This window comes from Nanorana parkeri, unplaced genomic scaffold, assembly GCF_000935625.1.
Source record: "Nanorana parkeri isolate BGI_ZX_2015 unplaced genomic scaffold, ASM93562v1 scaffold677, whole genome shotgun sequence".
Lineage (NCBI taxonomy): Eukaryota > Metazoa > Chordata > Amphibia > Anura > Dicroglossidae > Nanorana > Nanorana parkeri.
This window is the reverse complement of record NW_017306945.1, coordinates 831,666-852,617: the sequence shown is the minus strand read 5'-3', so window position 1 is coordinate 852,617 and position 20,952 is coordinate 831,666. Positions and strand designations below refer to the sequence as shown.

Genomic DNA, 20,952 nt, shown 5'->3' with positions numbered 1-20,952 from the left:
ACTAAAACCTCTATTTTTAACACATGTTGTTAGTAATTTGTTTTGTTGTAGGCTAGCTGGTAAGTATGCTGGGAAATTTCTGTGTTTTGTATTGCGGAAAGCCCTTCCATGTGCACCTTGCTTTTAAGGCTAGTTATAAATTGATTTTCATGGTTGCTGTTTTTGATTGGCTTTACAGGCCCAAGGAAGGGACACTATAAGCCACCCTTTAGCTGTTAGTGAATTGTAAGCAGACAAGACCTGCAGGATCGGTACTCTTGCACTTATAATCCACCATACTGCTAGTATGGAAAGTGAATGGGGCCAATAAGGGTACTCACAGCCACCCAGCTGCAGAGATTAGGAGGGGCTAAGTGGCCAAATCACTCTAGTGAGCTATGATGAGAACTGATCCTGGACCCTTGCATGGAGCTGATGTTGCATCTCTTGCAACAGGAGAGATTTAGCTTTACTTTAAAAAGGGATGTTGATGGGACATGTTTATTACCTTGATATTACAGAACAGGACAAAATACATTAAATGATGTGGCATTTTCAATACATAATATCAAATACATAAAAGGGAGCAGTTTTACCCAACAAAGAATGTATTTTTCTGTCTAACCAGTTCAGATATGCACACAGCTCTGCCAGACCATACGGCCCTTTATGGCAGGGCAAAAGTCCTTGCTTTTCTCTGCTGTAGATTCACTTTTACTTACAGGCTCGCCTCCCAATTCCATGCTGTGACTGGGCAATAAAAGGAGAAGCAGCACACTGATGAGCTCATCTCTCATTAGGCTCTCTACTGTCAGCAAGTCTCCTTGCACTGCAGCACACCTGACCACCTCCCCGTGTTGATTCTACCTCCTCCTCTCTGAGCTCTGCTGTACATACTGTACAGTAGACTGCAATTTGTCCAGCTCATGCACTTACACTACTAGCATTTAACAAAATACTTTAATTAATGCATTATGATTGCATTTATGTTTGCCTTTTACATCTGTCTGGGATTTAGCATTAAAATAAAACACATTTTCATTTTAAATTGACTTTATTCTGCCATTTATTAAACGTTACAATTACAAATGTTGTATTTTTTGATAATTCAAGTATGAAAACATGAATGTATAAAAATTGCCAGGCTAAAGTAACTATTTAAATTGCCTTGTAAAATTAATATTACCAAGAATAGTGACTTCAAAGTAAGAAACATACTGACATGGAGAAATAAGGTAATAATCTAATCAACATTGTAAGGCTGTGTTATCCAAATGGTCACTGTTTAGTGTACCATCCAATGCCTAGAGCAGAATTTAACAACTTGTAGCCGCCACATGCAATGAAATTCAAAATTCTGTTCGATGCCCTTGCCAGAATGTAGTTCTCTGGGAGGTGTAGAAGATGCGTGCATACCTACTTTGTAGAAAACCTTTTATTCCACAGAAAACACAAACCAAGTTGTTTGGTTGTACTCTTCACCACAGTGTAGCAGAATGTTTGGGAACTGATGCTAGAATGTAAAAAAATTAAACCATTTACTGTCAGTGTGCTGCTAGTTTTCTGCTAGTCATAGTTACCTTAACATAAAGATATGTCATCAAGTAAACGTAAATAATTTCGTGTAATCATTCACCATGTTTGAAACTGACAGCTGCCATGCATTTTATATAGATTATGGTCAAGACTGAAACAAATTAAATGGTTACAACATTTGAAACATTTATAATATCAAAAGGTTGCAAGTGGATAAAGTTCCTGCCCCTTTTTCTTGGGTTTTTCTCTCCTCAGTTCTATTGTTGTAAAATGTTGTTTACAGAAATGTGCAGCCCGAGCAGCATTTTAAATATGTGATTAAAGCTGGCCATACTCTATTAGCCTGATTTTTGTTCCGCCCGCATTTTCATGCAGACTGAACAACAAAAATCGAACATGTTCTTCTATCCACTATAAATAGCATGGATGGACAAATCACTGCAGTTATTGCATTCTTACAGCCAGCACCTGCCGCTGTCAGAATACATGAACTGCAGCTCATGGGCCGAGGTCACTGTTTGCCCCAAAAATCTCAGTCCAGCTCCTTCAACAAATGATTCAGTAAATCGACTTTTGCTCTTCAACCTAAGAAAAAAAAATCTTACCTTCAAAAATGGCTTCTGGACTAAAATTCTTTGCCTCTGTGTATTAGAATATTGGTTAAGAGTTGGATCAGGACTCAAACCCATGGGATATTTGGTGACAAGTATCAGAACTGATGATTCAAGAAATATTTAGATTGTGCAAAATCCCATATAATGTGGTGTCTGACAGAGGGGTACAATTTCCCACAAGATTCTAGAAATGCTTTTGCACAGCTCTAGGTGTCACAATTAAAGTATTTGTAAAGTCACAACAAACTATAATAATAATTTCAGATCTCACATTTACAGGAACAGGGGAATATCTTTTTTCTAGCATTTTATTGCCAGCCATATCACTGCTCGGAGACCCAAAACAAGACAACTTCTGCTGATTTACAATGTTCAATTTGTACAAATATACCCAGTAATATCTGAACATGACAGATAAATAAATATATGGCAACAGTTATTTTTTTAAAATAGTAATATGTAACTATTCAATTAGGAACAATAATTCAGTTAGGAGGACCCACCTAGTTGAATATGGCTGCAATGTCTGGTTCGCTGCACAAATGGGGCAGCTGCTTTTCAGACATTGTGACTTGGAGCAGGAGCTTCTTTCACTCAAGTTCTGGCCTGGGGAGTGGCTGCAGTAATCTGACTTTGGGACTAAAGGCACACCATGCACGGTGTTCTGTACCTCCTAACAAGGAAGGAAAGACACAAACGTACCACTCTAGGATGGAGTCATAGTCAGTAGGAAACAGGAAAGGGGATTTCCAGAACAGGACCAGATATTGGGTCACTTTTAAACATTTAATTTCAGGGGTATTAGCACTACTAAATACGGTTTTGGTTAAAATTATTTTTTGTATCAGGACAAGTAGATTGTCATGAGGGACAAGTAGATTCGGCCCCCGCTTTAGTCCTTGGACAAGTAGTTTTTTCCAAAATTTCCACACCCCTGAATTTGTTTTGTGCCTTTAATTTTTCACCTTACAGGCATGAGACAATGGGGGTGATTCACCAACCTAAACACACGCACGCACTCGGTGCGTGTGATTTTTACACAGCAAAACGTATTTATCAACCAAAAAGTCTCTAAAAGCATATTTCCACTAATGCCATACATGGAAAAATCATGCACATGATGCATATATAATGCTGCTTCACAGTTTAGACAAAAATGGTTAGCTCATGCATTTACATTCCTGCATTCATCAACGCAAGCAACACAACATAGAGCTAATTTACACAACATCACCTTGCAATTCATGCAGGGCTTTGCACAACACACCTGCTGGGTGTGTACACACTACAAAGGTGTTTAGATTCCACCCATAGATCATGCTGGGAGGGAACACACTACAGAGGTGTATACATGTTCATGGTGTGTTTATAAGGTTAGTAAATCAACCCCAATGAATCAAAATCCTGGAACAGTACCTTGATTGTTTTGTTAGTTATTTTAGAAAATTTGGTGGGCTACATACCAACAGCTAAATTTGCCTATGACAATTAAAAAAACTTCTCAAAGGCCTTTTCAATGGTTGCAGCCAGGCTAAAGTGGTTTGCCCATGTACAGGGGGCAAAACATAATACAGACACTGTTACAATGTAGTCTGAAAGCTCTACATCATACATAAAAATTATAAACTGAGTTCATTGTGACACACCTGAATTGATTTCTGAAAGAGGAGCAACTTTTAACATATAGCGTGTGTATCTACCTCTTCATGTACTGCTGAACAACGAATATTTTGAGAAATTGGTTCTCTCGCTGTTTGGGAAAGATGCATTTTCCACTGTGTTTGCAGTAGTGAGGGCTTATGTTTTGATCTGCCGAGATCAATCCTAGACAAATTAATGAATTCTCAGGACAGAGATACTATTCTGTGGGAAGCACACTGTCTTAAGAATATTACAATAAAATGTACAAATATATCATTACATCCAGATTTGTTCTCAGGAGGTGTAACGCAAAAGGGCTACATTCCAGGAAATAAAAACATTTGCAAAAGCTGTAATTGTCATATGTTATGTTTTATCCTGCATGGCTAAAATTGTTGCCTGGAAAGAAACACATTTTTATGATACACCAGGAGATGATTCCTGAGAGTGCCCAAGAGTGAAAAACATTTACAATATTATTGGCTGGAATAATATTGTGTACAGCGATTCTAGAATAGTTTTTTCTTTTTGCAGGACTCGGGAGTGCGGGCTTCGTAAAGTAGAGGCTGGATGTCTTTTAGTGTGATTAAGTTGCTAATTAAGGGGGGGGGGGGGTTCCCTTTTATGCTCTTTAAGCATATAAATTATGTTATATTCAGAGCTTCTCCAACAACAGTGAGCACAGAACCCGTGGGTTTGGTTATCCATCTTACAAGCCTCCATTTTAAAATTTGTACAGTGAACAAAATGTAGACAACAAGAACAACACAAAGAACGAACTAACACAACTAAGAGGAAATCCACACAAGAAAAAGCAGAATAGAGAGTAATGGAAAGGGGGAAGGCCAGCAACACTCCCCCCTATTGACTAATAGTCACCAGGTCAAGTTCACTCTGCAGGGCCTCCTCATACTCCTGAGAATAGACACTTGTGGCAATAGAACCATGTACGTCTAAACTTTTCCTCACGGTTATTCCAAGGCCGCTGTGAGATTTTTCATATGCTCAATTTCTTTGATCTCGGCATACCATAAGGCTATCGAAAGAGGAAATGTCTGCTTCCAATGGGGCCGGAATACACAATTTGACCGCGTTCAATAAATGAAACTGAAGCAACTTTTTATATCTACTTCTCGGAAGACTCGAGACATGGAGAAGACAGGCTGCCGGGTTGTCTTGGAGGACAGCACCCGTACGTTTCTCGATAAGAGTCCACACCTCATTCCAGAATTGTCCGAGTCTCAGGCAAAACCAGAAGATATGAACCAAATCACCCCTTTCCCTCTCCACACCTCCAACACACCAGAGAAGTACCAAGTACCAGTACCAATCGTACGATTCTCGGCGGGTTTTTGAACATGTTCCCAAGATAAAAGTCGTGCGACCTTACAGTAGCAGAGGTCGCACAGCTCCCACACACCTTACTTTAATCGTACGATCGCAGGATTTCCCGCGATTATCGTACGATTATCGTAAGGTGTGTGGCCACCTTAACTTGCACTCTAACATGCTATCACAGGAGGCTGATCGAGCGGTGTAGGGAGGAGAGCTCCGCCTCCTGTGACAGCGCGGCCTGTCTCCGTCCCCACACCGCTCTGCCGGACTGTGATAGGAGGCTGAGCGGTGTGGGAGGAGAGGCGCCGGCCGCTCACAGCGCTCTCCTCCTGCAGCGCTCGGCAGGTTGTCACACTTTCTCTCCTCCCCACTGGGACACAGAGCAGCGCCCAGCGGGGAGGAAAGAAAGCAGGGATGCGCCGATGTATCGACAGGAAAATGGCACTTTCGGCATTATGCCAAAAGTGCCATTTGCGGCCGATATATCGGCGCATCGCTAGTTATTACACAAATTAAATTTTTTTTTTTGCGAATGGTTATGTAGAACAAATAGTGATGAAAGAATTACCAAGGAGTTGATTTCTTTTACAGCTATTTGGGTTGACTTGATCTATAAGACGGTGGCAAAGCTGAAGGGATTTACCTGTAGGAAACAATGGGGAATCTTACACTTTGTGCAACTGTAAAACAGTTACAGGAAGTGTTCTCTATATTTACAGTTTTTCTATCAATATTTACAACTGTGTCGATCAGTAGGCTCCCAGGAGAAGATAACACCTAAAATACATTATAAGATTCCAGTAACAGAGGATGTGATGATGTCCATACATGGGAACTACTGAAAATCATAATTCCTAAGAATGGGGGTGGAGTGGTTAATGCAGTGACCCATGTCAATAGTGGGTGTGACCAAATTCTACTCAAAAGTGGCAGGGGATTAAAGGATAGGTCCAGAGTCTACAGTAAAATACAAATCATAATAAAAAAGTTTGTATAGACTATGTATACTTTATAGATAATAGGCTAGACGAGGGGTAGGGAGGCACTCCAGCTGTTGTGACATTGAGGCATTACAAGATTCCGATAGCCACAAGCATGACACCCAGTGGCAGAGGCATGATGTGATTTGTAGTTTTACAACAGCTGACATTGCCGATCCCTGGGCTAGACCCATCCCCTCTTCTTCAATATCTCCTGTCACCGCAGTGACCCTTCTTGTTGCAAGTGCATCTACCACCGCTTGAGTGGACACTGGCTCCTTAGGTTGTGGTGGCACAAGTGCAGTTTTTGGCCCTCCACAGGTACCAGGTGCCCAGGAAGTTTGTAAGCATGCTGCAGAGACCGCAGTGAGTGAAAAAGCTGTGGTCCCGCAGTTCAGAGAATGTACTCATTCATTGTAATATGAAACCAATCAGGCATTTTGAAACTGCAGCCAATCAGGGAAGGTGTGACACTAAGCTGAACTGCATAATATACAAGATGATGTATTTTGAATGCTTTGTGCAGGGGCAAGATGATTTCGCTCTATCTCTTCAATCACCGCCTCTCAAAGGTACAAGCATCTTGCTTGCTCTAGAAGTTGAAGATTGGTATTTCATGTTGCTGCTTCTGATGATGATCAAGCAGATGTTTCTCAATCATTGTCTCACCCAGTTTTACCCTCCTTAGAATGTATGATGCATACAATTTTTACCCCCTCATTTGCCATGTAGTTGCCCAATCAAACAGTGCATTTAGGTCAGCTTGTAAATCAGGAACACATTGTAGTGATTTTATTTCACCACATTACTTGTGTAATCTACAAAACACAGAACTGTCCCAAATGCTACATTTTTGACAAACAGGTTAAAACTTAACAATTCTAAAATTGAACTTGAGGTACACCACTAGCAACCTTAGACCGTTCTGAGTATGAATCATTCATTCCTTCTCTCTGAATGCGGTCTTTAAACCATTTTTAACCATACACATGCTGAATTTTCTAAGCCTATAGACCTTAACATACACATTAGCTGTCTGCAGAAAATCATGTGAAACATTTCAGCAAACTTCAGGTAAACTACATCCACAGAAAGTAGATTTGTTTTGGTTTCAACCTGTCAGTGGGCAGAGTCTACAGTCAAAGCTCCTAATAATACATTGGATCATTGGATGTCAACATTGGATCTGCTGACAGTATTAGGATTTTCTGTTCTAGTTCAGTAAATGCAATGCCAGCTTGAAGTCATGTTCAGTATAAATAAATTTGTTTTAAAGTTTAGATTTTCTGTACTGTATACTAGGCAATGGAGGATGACATACATGAAATTGATAACTATCTACAGGTGTTCAAAGAGACTTTGTAGACCAGAGAAAATAAGTACAGTGAAAACCTCATGCCACCCAGGCCCTGTGAACTACAGTGTTCCTCATCTAAATTTTAGTCACACCGCAGCGGTATTAGAGGTAGACCTGCCTTTGAGGACACTATACACCTATTCAATAAAAAAAAAGGTGAAGAGGTTTTCTCTCCTAACATATCTCAGAACAGTCAAGTTATAATTTATTTCATTTAATCAGACTTTCCTATCAGGGATGGTGAGCATGAATATCAGATATTGTGGACTTAACCGCTATCTACAATTCTGCATCTTAGCTGGGTGCCAGCAATATCTAATACAAAGGTCCATAAAGATATGGCAAGAGATGCGGCTGACAAGAGGTAGCTGTAACAGTCAAAAACCTGGACAGAGTTGGTAGGATTAACAGAGTATGCAGTTTAGCTCCCAGCTCTCATAGTGCCATCTTGGACACAGTCCCCCCTATATCTAATTAGCATATTTTACAATGGGGTGTTAACCAAGAAACATCTGCAATTGAGACATTGGAATAATTAAACTTTTTGGTATTGATATTACTATTTATATATTTTGATAAACTGCAATTCAAGCCATCAAAATGAACATTTTGGTGAAATATGCCCTATAAAAGATAAAGAAAGTATTTACCTTATTTACAGCATCTGGCCATGCCTGAGTTTCAAGGCAAAATGCTGAATGCTTTGGATATACAGCACCACCTTTGCCTTTCAGAGATCCGTCCAAGAAATTAGCTGTGTAAAACTGGATTCCAGGCTTCGTTGTCCGCACACTGAGAACTCTGCCACTAGGCTTATGGTATACCCTGTAAAATATAGATCATATTACTTCAAAATTATGTTAGCAGATAAAAGTTAGTTAAAAGAGGAAGGGAAACATGAGGAGGACAACATGAGAGAAAAAAAAAAAGAGAGAAAAAAGTTACCCCACCTTGCACAAGTCTGTTCTTTTTGTGACTCCTTCAAGCAATAGTTATGGTCAAACCCATTTTCTTGCAATTTGGCGATCTGGCTCTCAACATTAACTGGTTTCCTCAAATCAAAGTTTGTTCCTTCAACTGGGTTTATGTCTCCTGCAAGAATCACCATACCCAACAATAAAATATATGCCTTGCAAGCTGCTGACATGATTTGGAAATTATACCAATCTTCCCTATAACGATTAGGGATGCTGGTTTTTGCATCGGTTTTGGGGAATATTGTTTCCCCTGTAAAGGGAGGTCTTTTGGCAGCTTCCATTATATTAAAACTTTAGGTTCCATATAATCCACTGGTAAATATACCAAATAACCACACAGCTGAGGAAAAATGTTCTTATAATTGACAAAAAACTCAAGTCAACATGCCAAATACACAGTTGGTACACATACTGTATATGGCAAAGGTCTCTTTCTTTTACCTATATTTATTCAGCCAGTCTTATATCTATTCAGCCAGTAAAAAAAGCCATAACTACTTAGCCTCATTTTCATGCAGCATACAACAATTTGGGCACAGCAATTCCGCAATCCTGTACCTGATGGACAGGGACGAGCAGAACTCTTGTACGCTGCATGACAATGATCCGACAAAGAATTAGGAAGCAATCAGAAAGAAGGCTGTGAAGAGGCTTTTTTGAATATAGATATTGCGGAGTGGAGCCCCGCAGTCCTAGAACATTGTTTGCGGTGTAGTCGAGATATAACTTATCCCACATATGGGATCATTATATAAACATTATATATCTATATAGATATATATATATATATAGTGTGTGTGTTGGGAGTACAATTTTGTTTAAGATAAAGGAAACCCTGTCACCTGTGATACAGTGATACGCCCTAAATAAGGTCATAAACCAACGGGAAACTGATTAAATCATATGACCTAAATTTAAGTTATGAGACGAGAAAACATGAAAGCATTAACTAGAGATTCAAAATCTGATGGTTTTATCTACACACACCTGAATAAAGCAGTTTGCTGAGCGGAAGGAAAACACACCTGTTATTTGTAACCGGTTTCCTGCAAAAGCTGCAAAATGCTTAGCTGTTATTGCATAGCGCACTGCAGCATCCTGCATTAATAAGTCATGCTTATATTTAACTACAGTATATAACCTACCGAATGAGTAGATTTGTAGTTCCGTCATGATTATGGCCAGATTAACAGTCTAGTTTAACTACTGGGTAGTTTAAACCTCAAATTCTTACAAGTCTTCGGTTTTTATGTTATCACTTACCATACTATATATGACCCTCAGCATATTTTATGTTGCCGATTGGTGAATGGTTTGAGGTGCACACGCCAGTGTTCATAGAACCACAGTCCTCTACAGAACTTGAATAGTTTATATCAGCAATATGTTACATTTTAATGTAAAATCTAACATTGGTGAACTACTGAAGGTAAGTGTCAGAGACCACCTGCTATTGCGCATGCGCGGAGTCCCGTTTTCCATACCATTGGAAGACGGGCACTTGCGAGCGCCAAACGACGCACAGGAAGTGACACAATGGGCTAATGGATCACACTATTTAAGCTCAGCCTGCCTGTCTCCAAATTGCTGGATTGTCTCTCAGCTCCCCTGTGATTCCTGACCTCTGACCTTTACTGCATGCAGTTAATAGGTAGAACGGACCAAAAATCATTATGGTTTTCCATGAAATATAACTGCGTTTAGTATAGATCCTTTATTTAGCCTTGCTCTTTTTGCATCTGTAAAAAAACAGTTTCTTATCTTTCTTGCAGGTGTCACGATATGGGGACAGGGGCACTAGGGCACGAGGGCTCCGGGTCTTGCGGGCTTCAGGGGCAGACATGGAGTGTTGAGCCTCGGAGGCAGACACGGGGTGCTGAGCCTCGGAGGGAGACACAGAAGGCAGTGTCTCAGAGGCAGACACGGGAGGCAGTGTCTCAGAAGACAACTTTATGGTAAGTGGAACAGGGATCTTCGAGATTTTAGCTGACTGTATGATTTTAGGATTGGCGACCTTAGGTGAATTAGATTTCCTGGGCCAAGGATACCAGGTACTGGAGAACCTGAGATCTTCTTCATCTTCAGAACAGTCAGTCCAGGCGTCAGGGTCCATTTCAATATCTGCTTCATCAGAACAGTCAGTCCAGTCCTCTGAGTCATTACTTTCTTCCAGACACATAGGAACTGAGCTGGATACTCATTGGACCAGATGAAACCGAAGCAGTTGTAATGGGAAATTGGTGTTATAAACCGAGCTTGGAACCTGTTACCACGGGAGGTAGAGAAGATACATTTAGATTAGAGACCGTTGTCACAGAAGGCTGAGACTGAGAATTCAGCTTGGAAGCTGTTGCCATGGGAAATGGAGTTTGCACATCTTGCTTTAAAACTGTTACCATAGGTGACTGGCAGTGTAAACTCATCTTACGCGTTAACTCCATGGGAGAATGCGACTATAATCTTAGCCTAGAAGCATTTGTCACAGAAGACAGAGACTAAACACTGGAAGCTGTTGCCATAGGAGACGGAGACTGAACACTGGAAGATGTTGTCGCGGGAGACAGAGACTGAACACTCAGCCTAGAAGTTGTTGCCACAAGAGATTGAGACTGAACTTCCAGCTGAGAAACTTCTGCCATGGAAGGCTGGAATTGAACTTTCAGCTTAGGAGTTCTGAGCATGCAGCTTAGAATCTGTTGCTACTAGAGACGGTGACTGCGCTTTATGCTTAGAAGATGTCATGGGAGGAAACTGCGAGTGTGAACTCAGCTTGGAAACTGTTACCACAGGAGACTGAACATTCAGCTTAGAAGCTGTTGCCACAGGAGACGGTGATTACACCTTATGCTTGGAAGCTATTGCTGAAAGAGCCTGTGAGTGCACACTCATCTTAGAAGCGGTAACCATGGGAGACTGAGCACTTAACTTAGATGCCACAAGAGACTGAGCATTCAGCTGAGTAGCTGTTGCCACAGGATCACAGCAGGGATCACATTGATGAGGCATCATGGGTTTGATAACCTTTATTTTTCTTTTCTACACAAGAAGGCTGCTTCTGACCACACTTGGAAAATTGGCTGTTCAAGTGCCACAATACAAAGTTAATTTCCCTCCGCCAAACAAACCCCACAGTGGTTATCAGAAGCAGTGTTTTGTGCAAGATAGCAAAACAGAAGCTGACCACAAGAAAGATAAGTACTGTTGATTGCTTTTACAGAGGTTGCAGAGACAAGGCCAATAAAAGTATGTGCACTGTAAGGCTGGGTTCACACCTGGGCGTTTTGTAGCGCGTTCGAACGCTCTGCAAAACGCTCAAACACCGAAATCCCATTATTTCCTATGGGTATGGTTCACACCTGGGCGTATTACAGGCCGTATGAACGCGCTACAAAACGTCCTATGCCCAAAGAAGTACAGGGGCTTCTTTGGGGCGTTTTTGACGCACGTTTCCATTGGGATGCAGCCAAGTAGCCCTCGGAAAGGCACGTTTGTCGCGCGTTTCTTTTACCGCGAATTGCATCACGAAATGTGCGACAAACGCGTATATTCAATTTGCCTAAGTGTGAACCCAGCCTAAGTAGGGACTCTAAAATAATGTGGTGTTGTTCAGAGTTCAGTAGAGTTGCTAAAATACAACACTCTATATTTAATAACTACATAATTAAATAATAATGTTAAATAACTAAATGTAAAAGCACTTTTGCACTTCTTTCTACCAGTTTACTAATACCACCCAGCATAGCAAATAATGGGTCAACTAAAAAACTAAACAAAAACAATGGTAGAGTGGATTTTCCATTATTCACGCTTCTGTATTGGAGAACATACCGATGCCCTTTCTTTACAGCATATTCTCTAGAGTAAATTGTATAATATTACCTGTGGGTATCATTGTGTCATCTACCGGAAGGTAGTGCTCAGCATCAATGGAAATTTCATGGTCATTAAAATAAAAATAAAATTGATAGCAGGCTGATGCTAGTAGAGCGGGTACAGAGACTCCAAGACGACCGCTGATTAGTCCGACCGAGGCAGCTACAGGATCTACGAGGCACTGGCTAGTTGATGTGGATGTAGCAGGTGCAGGAGCTCAAAGCACACACATCCTCACTCACTCATGGGCTAGCCACACCCCCTCTGGTTCTATGGTTTTACTGTTCTACAGGACTTTGCAAGAAATGTACCCTTACTTCCTCTCCTACGGACAATGGTTTCACCAGTGAGGGAAAAATCAGCAACAGGGACACCAACGGAGCTAAAAATCTGTTAGGTTCTGACCTTCTCCTTCTCTACTAAAGAAAGGCATTTTTATTCCTGTCTGTGTTGCTATTAGAGAATTACCCTCACTTCCTGCATAGCAAAACATTATAAGCAGGACAGGAAGCGAGGATAATGTCTATAATGGGGCTCTGGATAGCAGTAAAAGCCTGACAGCAGTTCTAATCCTTCCCCACTCCATCCAAAACAAAGAAAAAACATTTTGGCTGGACATGCACTTTAGTCTCCATGCTTCTCAGCATTTCTGGAACCAAGACTAGATTTCAAGATCTAACAATTTTCATGTACTCTGTAACTGGGTGTTAACTGTGATCACTAGTTGCCGTTATGGTTTGCTTGATTAAATATTAATTTGGAACCTATTCTGAAGATGTGGTGTCTGTCTCAAGCATATTCAACCTCCTCTCCATCACTAAAAGCAATCTAACAGATCAAGCCAAAATAGCACTTATTTATTAGGATAGATTAGGGAAGGGCTTGACCTAGGAATGCACTGACACAGTTTTTTTGGGTATCGAGTACCGATATTTATATTTTGGTACTTGCCGATACCGAGTACCAATACCGATGCTTTCGCTAGCAAGGAGCCGGCTTCCCCGGCAATAAAGAAGCCGGGCGGCGAGTCATTACCTACGTCCCGGCTTCCTGATTGGCTGGGAAGCTGGCTCCATGTTCCTTTGCGCCAGTGCCGGTCAGAGGAAATCTCCCTCTGACCGGAAGTTTCGTTATCGGGAGTAAGCATCAGAGCATTTGGGCAAGTACAAGTACTTGACCAAATACTCGGTATCGGCATTGGTGCATCGATAGTTTGATCGATCCTTTGTCCAGTTTATATTGTTGTGTCAGTGCCCACTGAGGAGATCTATTTGTATCGGTGACCGCTGTTAGGATAAAAAAAAAAGAAAAAATCCAGAGAAAGAAGTTAGAAAAAAATCTTCAATAGGGACAACTGCTAAGATGGCAATATTCCAAGTTCATGTTAGAGAGATTTCTTCTTTCCTGTTCACATTCAGTGACTGGAAAAAGCTTCCACGTGGACAACTTTAGCACACATCTTTGCATTTTGATCATTTTGCAGCACACATTTTTTAAAATCAACAGATTTTTATATTGAAAACAATCAGGTTTTGATGAATACAGGTGAAACTCGAATAATTAGAATATCGTGCAAAAGTAATTGCAGTAAGTGCTGCAAAAGGGGCCCAAACCAAGTACTGAGTACATATGCACGCTTGTACTTTTCAGAGGTCCGATATTGTTCTATGTACAATCCTTGTTTTATTGATTGCATGTAATAATCTACTTTTTTGAGGTTGTGGATTTGGGGTTCTTGGGGTTTTCATGAGCTGTAAGCCATAATCATCACAATTATGACAAATCACGGCTTGAACTATCTTGCTTTGCATGTAATGAGTCTATCTCATATATTAGTTTCACCTTTTAAGTTGCATTAGTGAAATAAATTAACTGTGCACGATATTCTAATTATTCGAGTTTCACCTGTATATGGTAAGAAAGTCAAACTCTTTTCATGTTGCAATTTGATACAAGTGACTGGATATTGGAAGATTCTTACCTGTCCTGCCAAATTGAAATAAGAGTGATTGGTTAAATTTACGGGTGTCGTCTTATTGGTCTGAGCCTTATAATTCAAAACCAGTTCATTACCAACAAGCGTGTAAGTCACCCAGATGTTTAACTCCCCGGGGTATCCTTCCTCTCCATCACCACTTGTGTAAGAGAATTTCACACCATTCTCTACCACCTCTGGAGTCCAGAGCACCTGCAATAAAGCATTTATTAACTCATAAAATATGCCCAGTTGCAAACATATTTAAAGACAAAAAAATTAAAAAGTAGAAAATTAAGACTTAAAAGAGAACTGCAAATACTTTCAAATGAACTATCATGCAAAATATACATGTAGAAAAAAATACACCTGTTAAATGTATTATTCTAATATATGAAGAGCAAACTTTTAAATAAGATATGTTTCTAGACAAAGAATTAAATAAATGTGTTTTTTAACCCCTTCATGACTGAGGCCTTTTCTTCATTTTTTGCACCCATGTTATATTCCACATTTTAGGCCTGGAAATTACTTAAAACCCCCCAACATTATATAATTTCTGGAAGCCAAGACTGGTGGCAGTTGCAAATTTTTATGTTGCACGATATTAGCGCAACTCTTTATAAAACACCAAAATTTAGTGAAACATGTACTTAAATGCCCCAAAACACAATAAAATACCCATTTTTTAAATACAATATAAAAGATGAGGTTACAACGAGTAAATAGATACCCAACATGTCCAGGTTAAAAATTGTGTGCGTCCGTAAAACGGCGACAAACTTCAGTACCCCAAAAAGTCCACAGACAACGCTTTATAAGCCCCCACAAATCATCAGTTTAGAGATACCCAAAAATACTGTCCCTAGAATTATTGCTTTCACTCCGGCGTGTGCGGCGATACCCAACATTTGTACTGCGTACGTTGTTTTTTTATACGTAGGTGCACGCGACGCGTGTGCTCGCTGGGGACTTATGTTAATTAACTAATGTTTTACATTATTTTTAGATTTATTTTATGTAATATTAATTTTAAAAACTTATTTTTATTACTTTAATTGCTATCACATAGGGATAGCAGATGGTGGTGACAGGTACTCTTTAAGGTGATGCATGTGATAGCAGATGGTGGTGACAGGTACTCTTTAAGGTGATGCTGGGGGTCCAAAAGACCACCAGTGTCACCTTTACACTCTCAATAAGCTATTGAAGTGCAGATCACACTTCAATAGCTGATAGCTGGGCTTCAGGAGCCCAGCACTGACAGCTATGGGACCGGAAGTGATGCAATCTGCATAGCTCCCGGTCCCATAGAACAGGGAGGGGATCGATGAACAGAGGTTCATCCATCTCCTCCCCAGCTACCTGCCGACACCAGAGAAGCCGGTCCCGGGCCCGTAGGAGGGGCAAAAGGAGCCCGGGAAGCACATCGGGGCTGAGTCGTCAGAATCGCTTCTATTGGAAAGCGAACAATCGGCTTTACAAGTCTAAACTTTTCAGCCCCGATGCTAGCGACGTACACTGTACACCGTTAGTCGTGAAGGGGTTAAAGAAAAAAGGTCTGATTTGTTGGCTCAAAAGCCCCCCCTTGTAGTTGGATTGGAATGACTGGGAAAGATATTCCAGATATTCCTCAGGTAGAAACTGTTATTATTGGGGTGTCAGCATGCCGACCTTCCTTTGCTGAATACAATGTAAATTTGTACGTAGTATTTAACTATACCACTGAACATCTAATGCTAAACTATTATGACAAAGCATGGGGGTGTGATGGGTGTCCAAGATGGAGTTAGGCTGTGAGACTGGTGGGGGTTTCTTAATTTATATGATGAAAAGGGAGACTACATAAGCAATGACCCAAGATTAATAGGTATATTCTGCATTACTGAGATCAAAGAAAATTTACAACTATAAATAACTGATTGCATAGGTATATGCACATTTGTAAATGCACATTTTGCAGCAACTGCATTCATATGTCTGTGTGAATAGGTATCTAACAGCTTTGCATATCTAGACATTACAATTTTCCCACTCCTATGTGAAAAACTGTTCAGGCTTTGTCATGTTGCCTCGGGATTGCAAATGACATCTTTTTCTCTTTTATTTTTTTTTTTTTTAAGTCCAGCCACATGTTCCCCATCTGGAATTGCCCATTCCAGTACATTGATATTATTGTTGTTTTTAAACCATTCTTCTGTAGTTTTGGCTTCATGTTTGAAGTCATCGCTAGAACATAAATCTCCTAAAGCTCAGAAGTTATTCTCCAGTATTCCCTATAGTTTTTTCTGTTTTCTGTTCACTCTACCCCCACAAGCCTCACAGGGCCTGCTGGAACAAATCCACCACCATGCTTCATGGTAAGGATGGTGTGTTTATGATGATGTGCCCACATCGCGACCGCCTTTACCGGAACGCTTGGTACAGCAATTCCTATGGGCCTGTGAGGTGCGATCGCAAAATATAGTGCATGCAATTGCAAAAAAATAGTGCATTGGGAGGGGTGGATGCGGTGCCATTAACACGAATGGCATTACCACACCCCCCTCCCACCCCAGAACGCAGGAGGCTTTAATTATGCAACCCAGTGCGTTACGGCTACTAATTGTGCCGGAATACACTGGATGTGCTGTGAACCAGCCCTAACTCTGTTCATAATCCAAATTACACTCATATAAGTGATTATACTGATGTCTAACAAAAAAAACAACAAGGTAAACATGAAGCATGCCTATATTACAAGCAGCAGAAGGCTAATAGTACATTAGATATCCTAATCCTAGCCACAATATGCATAGGGGTTGTATCATAATTGGTCTCTGTCAAATGGTAATTTCACTCCTTTTATTATGTTGGTTGTTGGACTGAAAAACCTTGTCACCTGGACATTTACATATTGCTAAAAATGTGGACATTAAAAAGGAGTGTCCACTGGAATATTAAAAACTCTGTAACACATCTTTAGCACACTCCTCAGACCCTTATTTCTGTAAATGCCCTTTTCAGAGATCAGAAAAGATGGCTGCATCTGCAGCTCAATAGCTGTTGTCTCCATCACAACTACCAGGAAATGTTAACCAGTTGACATCTGCGGTGTTAAACCCCCTTCCCATCCAGGCCATTTTTCAGTATTCAGCGCTGCGGTACTTTGACTGAGATTTATTCCGTCATGCAGCGCTGTACTGAAATGAATTTTATACCCTTTTTTGGGGACAGATAGAGCTTTCTTTTGGTGGTATTTATTCACCACTGGGGTTTTTATTTTTTTACTATATTAAGGAAAAATTACCGAAATAAAAAAAAAACAAAACAGTTTCCCCTATATTAAATGATAAAACATTTATTATTACCCAATTTTTTGGTAAAATATAAAAGATGGGGTCACGTCGGGTAAAAAGACACCAAACATGTCAAGCCTTAAAATTGCGTGCGCGCGCGAAACCTCAAAAAACGATAATATCTTTTCTGCCCGTGCGTGCCCGAGCAGAAAAAAAATGCCGTCTGGAGACGGCAACCCGCCAATGCTGCAGTGCCGTCCGTCCGTTTTTTTACAACGGGCGGACGGCATGAGGTTAAAGAACTCCAGGAAATTGTGATTCGGGTGAGTATAACACTGTTATTTTAGCTCCCTAGACAAAATGATCACTTAACCCTTGCCGTGCAGGGGTAGCCCCACTGCAAGGGTTAATATTTAATTTGACCGGAGCTCTGCCTTAAAAGTCATTCATGAAAGCCTGTGGCTCGAAGCTCAGATTAGACTCTTCTCTTTCAAATTAAGTACTCTGAACAAAACCAAAGATTTTTTACTTTTACTCCCATTTATTTTGCTGTTGCTTATCTATGTCTTTTTTGTAATATGTTTTCTTTTCCTTAATTCGGCCAATGTTTTTACATTGTTAAGCTGAATCTCTTTTGTGTGTGTTAAGGGTCAACTGCAAAGTTAACCTGCTCTCAATGATCTCTACTCTCAATCTGCCAGTGCTTACATTGTTGTCCCATGAGCTAGAAAACCTCTGCATAGGGTGAGGCTGAATGTGTAATATGTCACTTTCTGGTTGAGTCACAGGTTTTTTAGGTTTTTAATCAGGTCAAGGGAAATTTGTATGCCCCAATGATGATGCCATTGTCTTTTGGTCTGTTGCAAACTGTCCTGTCATGCGGTTTCTCTATCTCCACCGTGTATGCTGAATTCTAGGCCGATTATTGATGGGCTCTGCTTCAAAATTACACAATACTACTGACATCATTCATTATCAGAACATAACGTACAAAGTCCATTTACGTAATGCAGGGTTCTGACAACTGTGGCAGTGCGTGGCAATGCCATGGTGTCATTTGGCAACGTAGTCACCCAGGACTCTCAGCCAGGGGGGCTGAACGGTTCCAGAAAGCACAAACTTTTATAGTGAAAGAGTTGGCTTTGCAGTTCTTCCCAGGTTTTCCGGATTTGGCTTGGGTTGCTGGAAATGGAGGATTTCAAAGAGCATTGGGGGGGATGAAATCTTCATTCCTGGGTCCGGACATTAGTGGTGACCAGCACCGACTGATTGTGCACAGCCCTTATGAATAGGATGCTGGTTAATGTTCAGTGTTCCACCAGAGAGACAGAGGAGGTCTCTGTGCAGGAGTCTGGAGGGCGCCACCCTGGAACCAGCCTGTGTGGCAAGCTGGTGTGATACAGCCTGTGTGGCAATACACCTGTGTGGTAAGGACCAGCCTGTGCCAGCACTCTCATTCAGAAATCCTGTGCATGCACAGTAGCAGGCTGAGGGCCGATCACGTTGGCGCTGTACACACAGGAGACGTGGGCAGATCCGGGAGAGCAGTGTCTGCCCAGCTGGCCGAGGGACTGGTACGGTAATGACGGCTGCCAAGCATCTATGTGAGGGGCATAATTTGTCGGCAGGGTGGGGGTTGTGTCGCCATATTATCAGATTTGTTTGCCCGGCTCAACACTGATTGGCTGGAAGCTGACTTCCCGGCCAATCAGCATGGAGCCAGCTAAACAGCATGGAGCCAGCTTCCCGGCTCCATGTTCCCTCGCGGCACTGCCGGTCAGAGGAAATCTCCCTCTGACCGGAAGTTCCAGTATCAGGAAAGGTTTTGGAGCATTTGGACAAGTACGAGTACTCGCCCAAAATACTCTGTATCGGCACCGATACTAGTATCGTTGCATCCCTACTACATACAATTAAGTCAATTCGATAGTACAGTATACTATACAAGAGATTACTGTGTGCTTGTAGCTTTAAAAAAAAAAACAACCCTTATTTACCTTATCAAAACCCTTAAGTCCTCCATGGATGCTATTTGGCCCATTGTTGATTGGTAGAAGATAGTCCTTACCATCCACAGTGAATGTACCTTTGGCAATCCTGTTTGCAACACGACCAATCACTGCTCCAAAATAAGGATGTTTGTTTGTATAACCTGGAAAAATATAATATTTTCAAGAATTGTGCTGACATTTGTACAGTTAGGCTTACTCTGATTCTTTTTGTTAAAACAAACACATTAAGAACAAGGCTTGCTTCCCTGACTGGCTTAGTCATCATGGTTGTAGGTAGACAAAAATGCTAGGTTAAATTACTATGCATTTGCCACCTGAAAGGTTAATACTAATTTATCCTAGATCATTAGTCCAAATTAGTGTAATCGGGTCATGTATGTTGTGGGAGCTTTGCCTAAATAAATAGAATACTATAAATACTTAAGTGCCCATTCACACTGGTCGTTTGTGCGAGACCCTTTTTCCTGCGGATAGTGAGGCCTGGGGTTGTTGTATTGAACATGTGTTTCATTTCTTATTACGAGCCGTTTGATTCTTCTTTCTAATGCAGTAAGAGTTTCAATATAACGTTCAGAGTTTATTATTGTTCCTTTTTAAAGAAAGTCTGTAAGAACAAAGCCAGAACAGAAATGAAACACTTCTTCAACACGGCAATGCCAGGCCTTACACAAGTGCAGCAACAAGAGATGTAATTCAACGCCTGGACTTTTCAGTCCTGCCACATCCACCATATAGTCCAGACCTGGCTTCAGTGATTTCCACTTGTTCCCAAAACTGAAGGAAGACTTGAAGGGCCAGGGCTTCATCTGTGATGAAGAGGTGAAGTCTACAGTGAGGAAATAGTTCAATGGACATTTCCACCTTTGTAAGTGATTTGTGTTTTTGTGGTAATGTGGAGGTGCAGGGGGGATGTACATGTGTGTGCATTGTCAGGAGTCACAGGGCTGTTTTTCATACTTTATTTAACCCTTTCGCTGTGCCAGCTGATTTGAAAAATGTTCCGGAGGGCTTGGCAGCGAAAGGGTTAATAGACTCTTTCACAGGCCAGACTCCGAGAAATTAAAAATTCCCTCCACAAGATCTTCAATCTGTTTCTACTGAGGGTCGGGTTCTTATCTGTAAACTGCAATCAGCTGATTCCTCTCTGCTCTGCTGAGCCCTCCCCTATCCTCATGAATGAGCACACACTCAGCTCTGAGGAGAGAGCAGAAAGGAGAACTCCTCCCTATGAGTCATCATCACATCTCCTCATAGCTTTGTGTGCGTTATGAAGAATCTCCCCCGGACTTGTTGTGTCTGTAAACCTTCTCTCTGTGTTCTGTGGGTCTCTCTCAGAGCTCTCCCTTTCCTGGGTCAGATTTACTCTCTCTGCTGCCCCAAGTCCAGGTTCCTCAA

At 41.1% G+C, this 20,952-nt stretch overlaps 1 protein-coding gene across 1 annotated transcript in view; it reads right to left on the bottom strand.

The window, feature by feature from the left end:
• Nucleotides 1–1,289: 1,289 nt before the first annotated feature.
• The window catches only part of GALM (galactose mutarotase), a 36,659-nt gene continuing 16,996 nt past the window's right edge, over nt 1,290–20,952 (bottom strand). The window contains exons 3-9 of the mRNA XM_018563573.1: nt 19,543–19,697; nt 14,274–14,480; nt 13,569–13,578; nt 12,299–12,370; nt 8,393–8,534; nt 8,093–8,267; nt 1,290–1,492 (exon numbers count right to left, since the gene is read on the bottom strand). Coding sequence (XP_018419075.1) covers nt 1,415–1,492; nt 8,093–8,267; nt 8,393–8,534; nt 12,299–12,370; nt 13,569–13,578; nt 14,274–14,480; nt 19,543–19,697 — 839 coding nt within the window. The 3' untranslated portion in view covers nt 1,290–1,414. The remainder of the gene's footprint in view (nt 1,493–8,092; nt 8,268–8,392; nt 8,535–12,298; nt 12,371–13,568; nt 13,579–14,273; nt 14,481–19,542; nt 19,698–20,952) is intronic.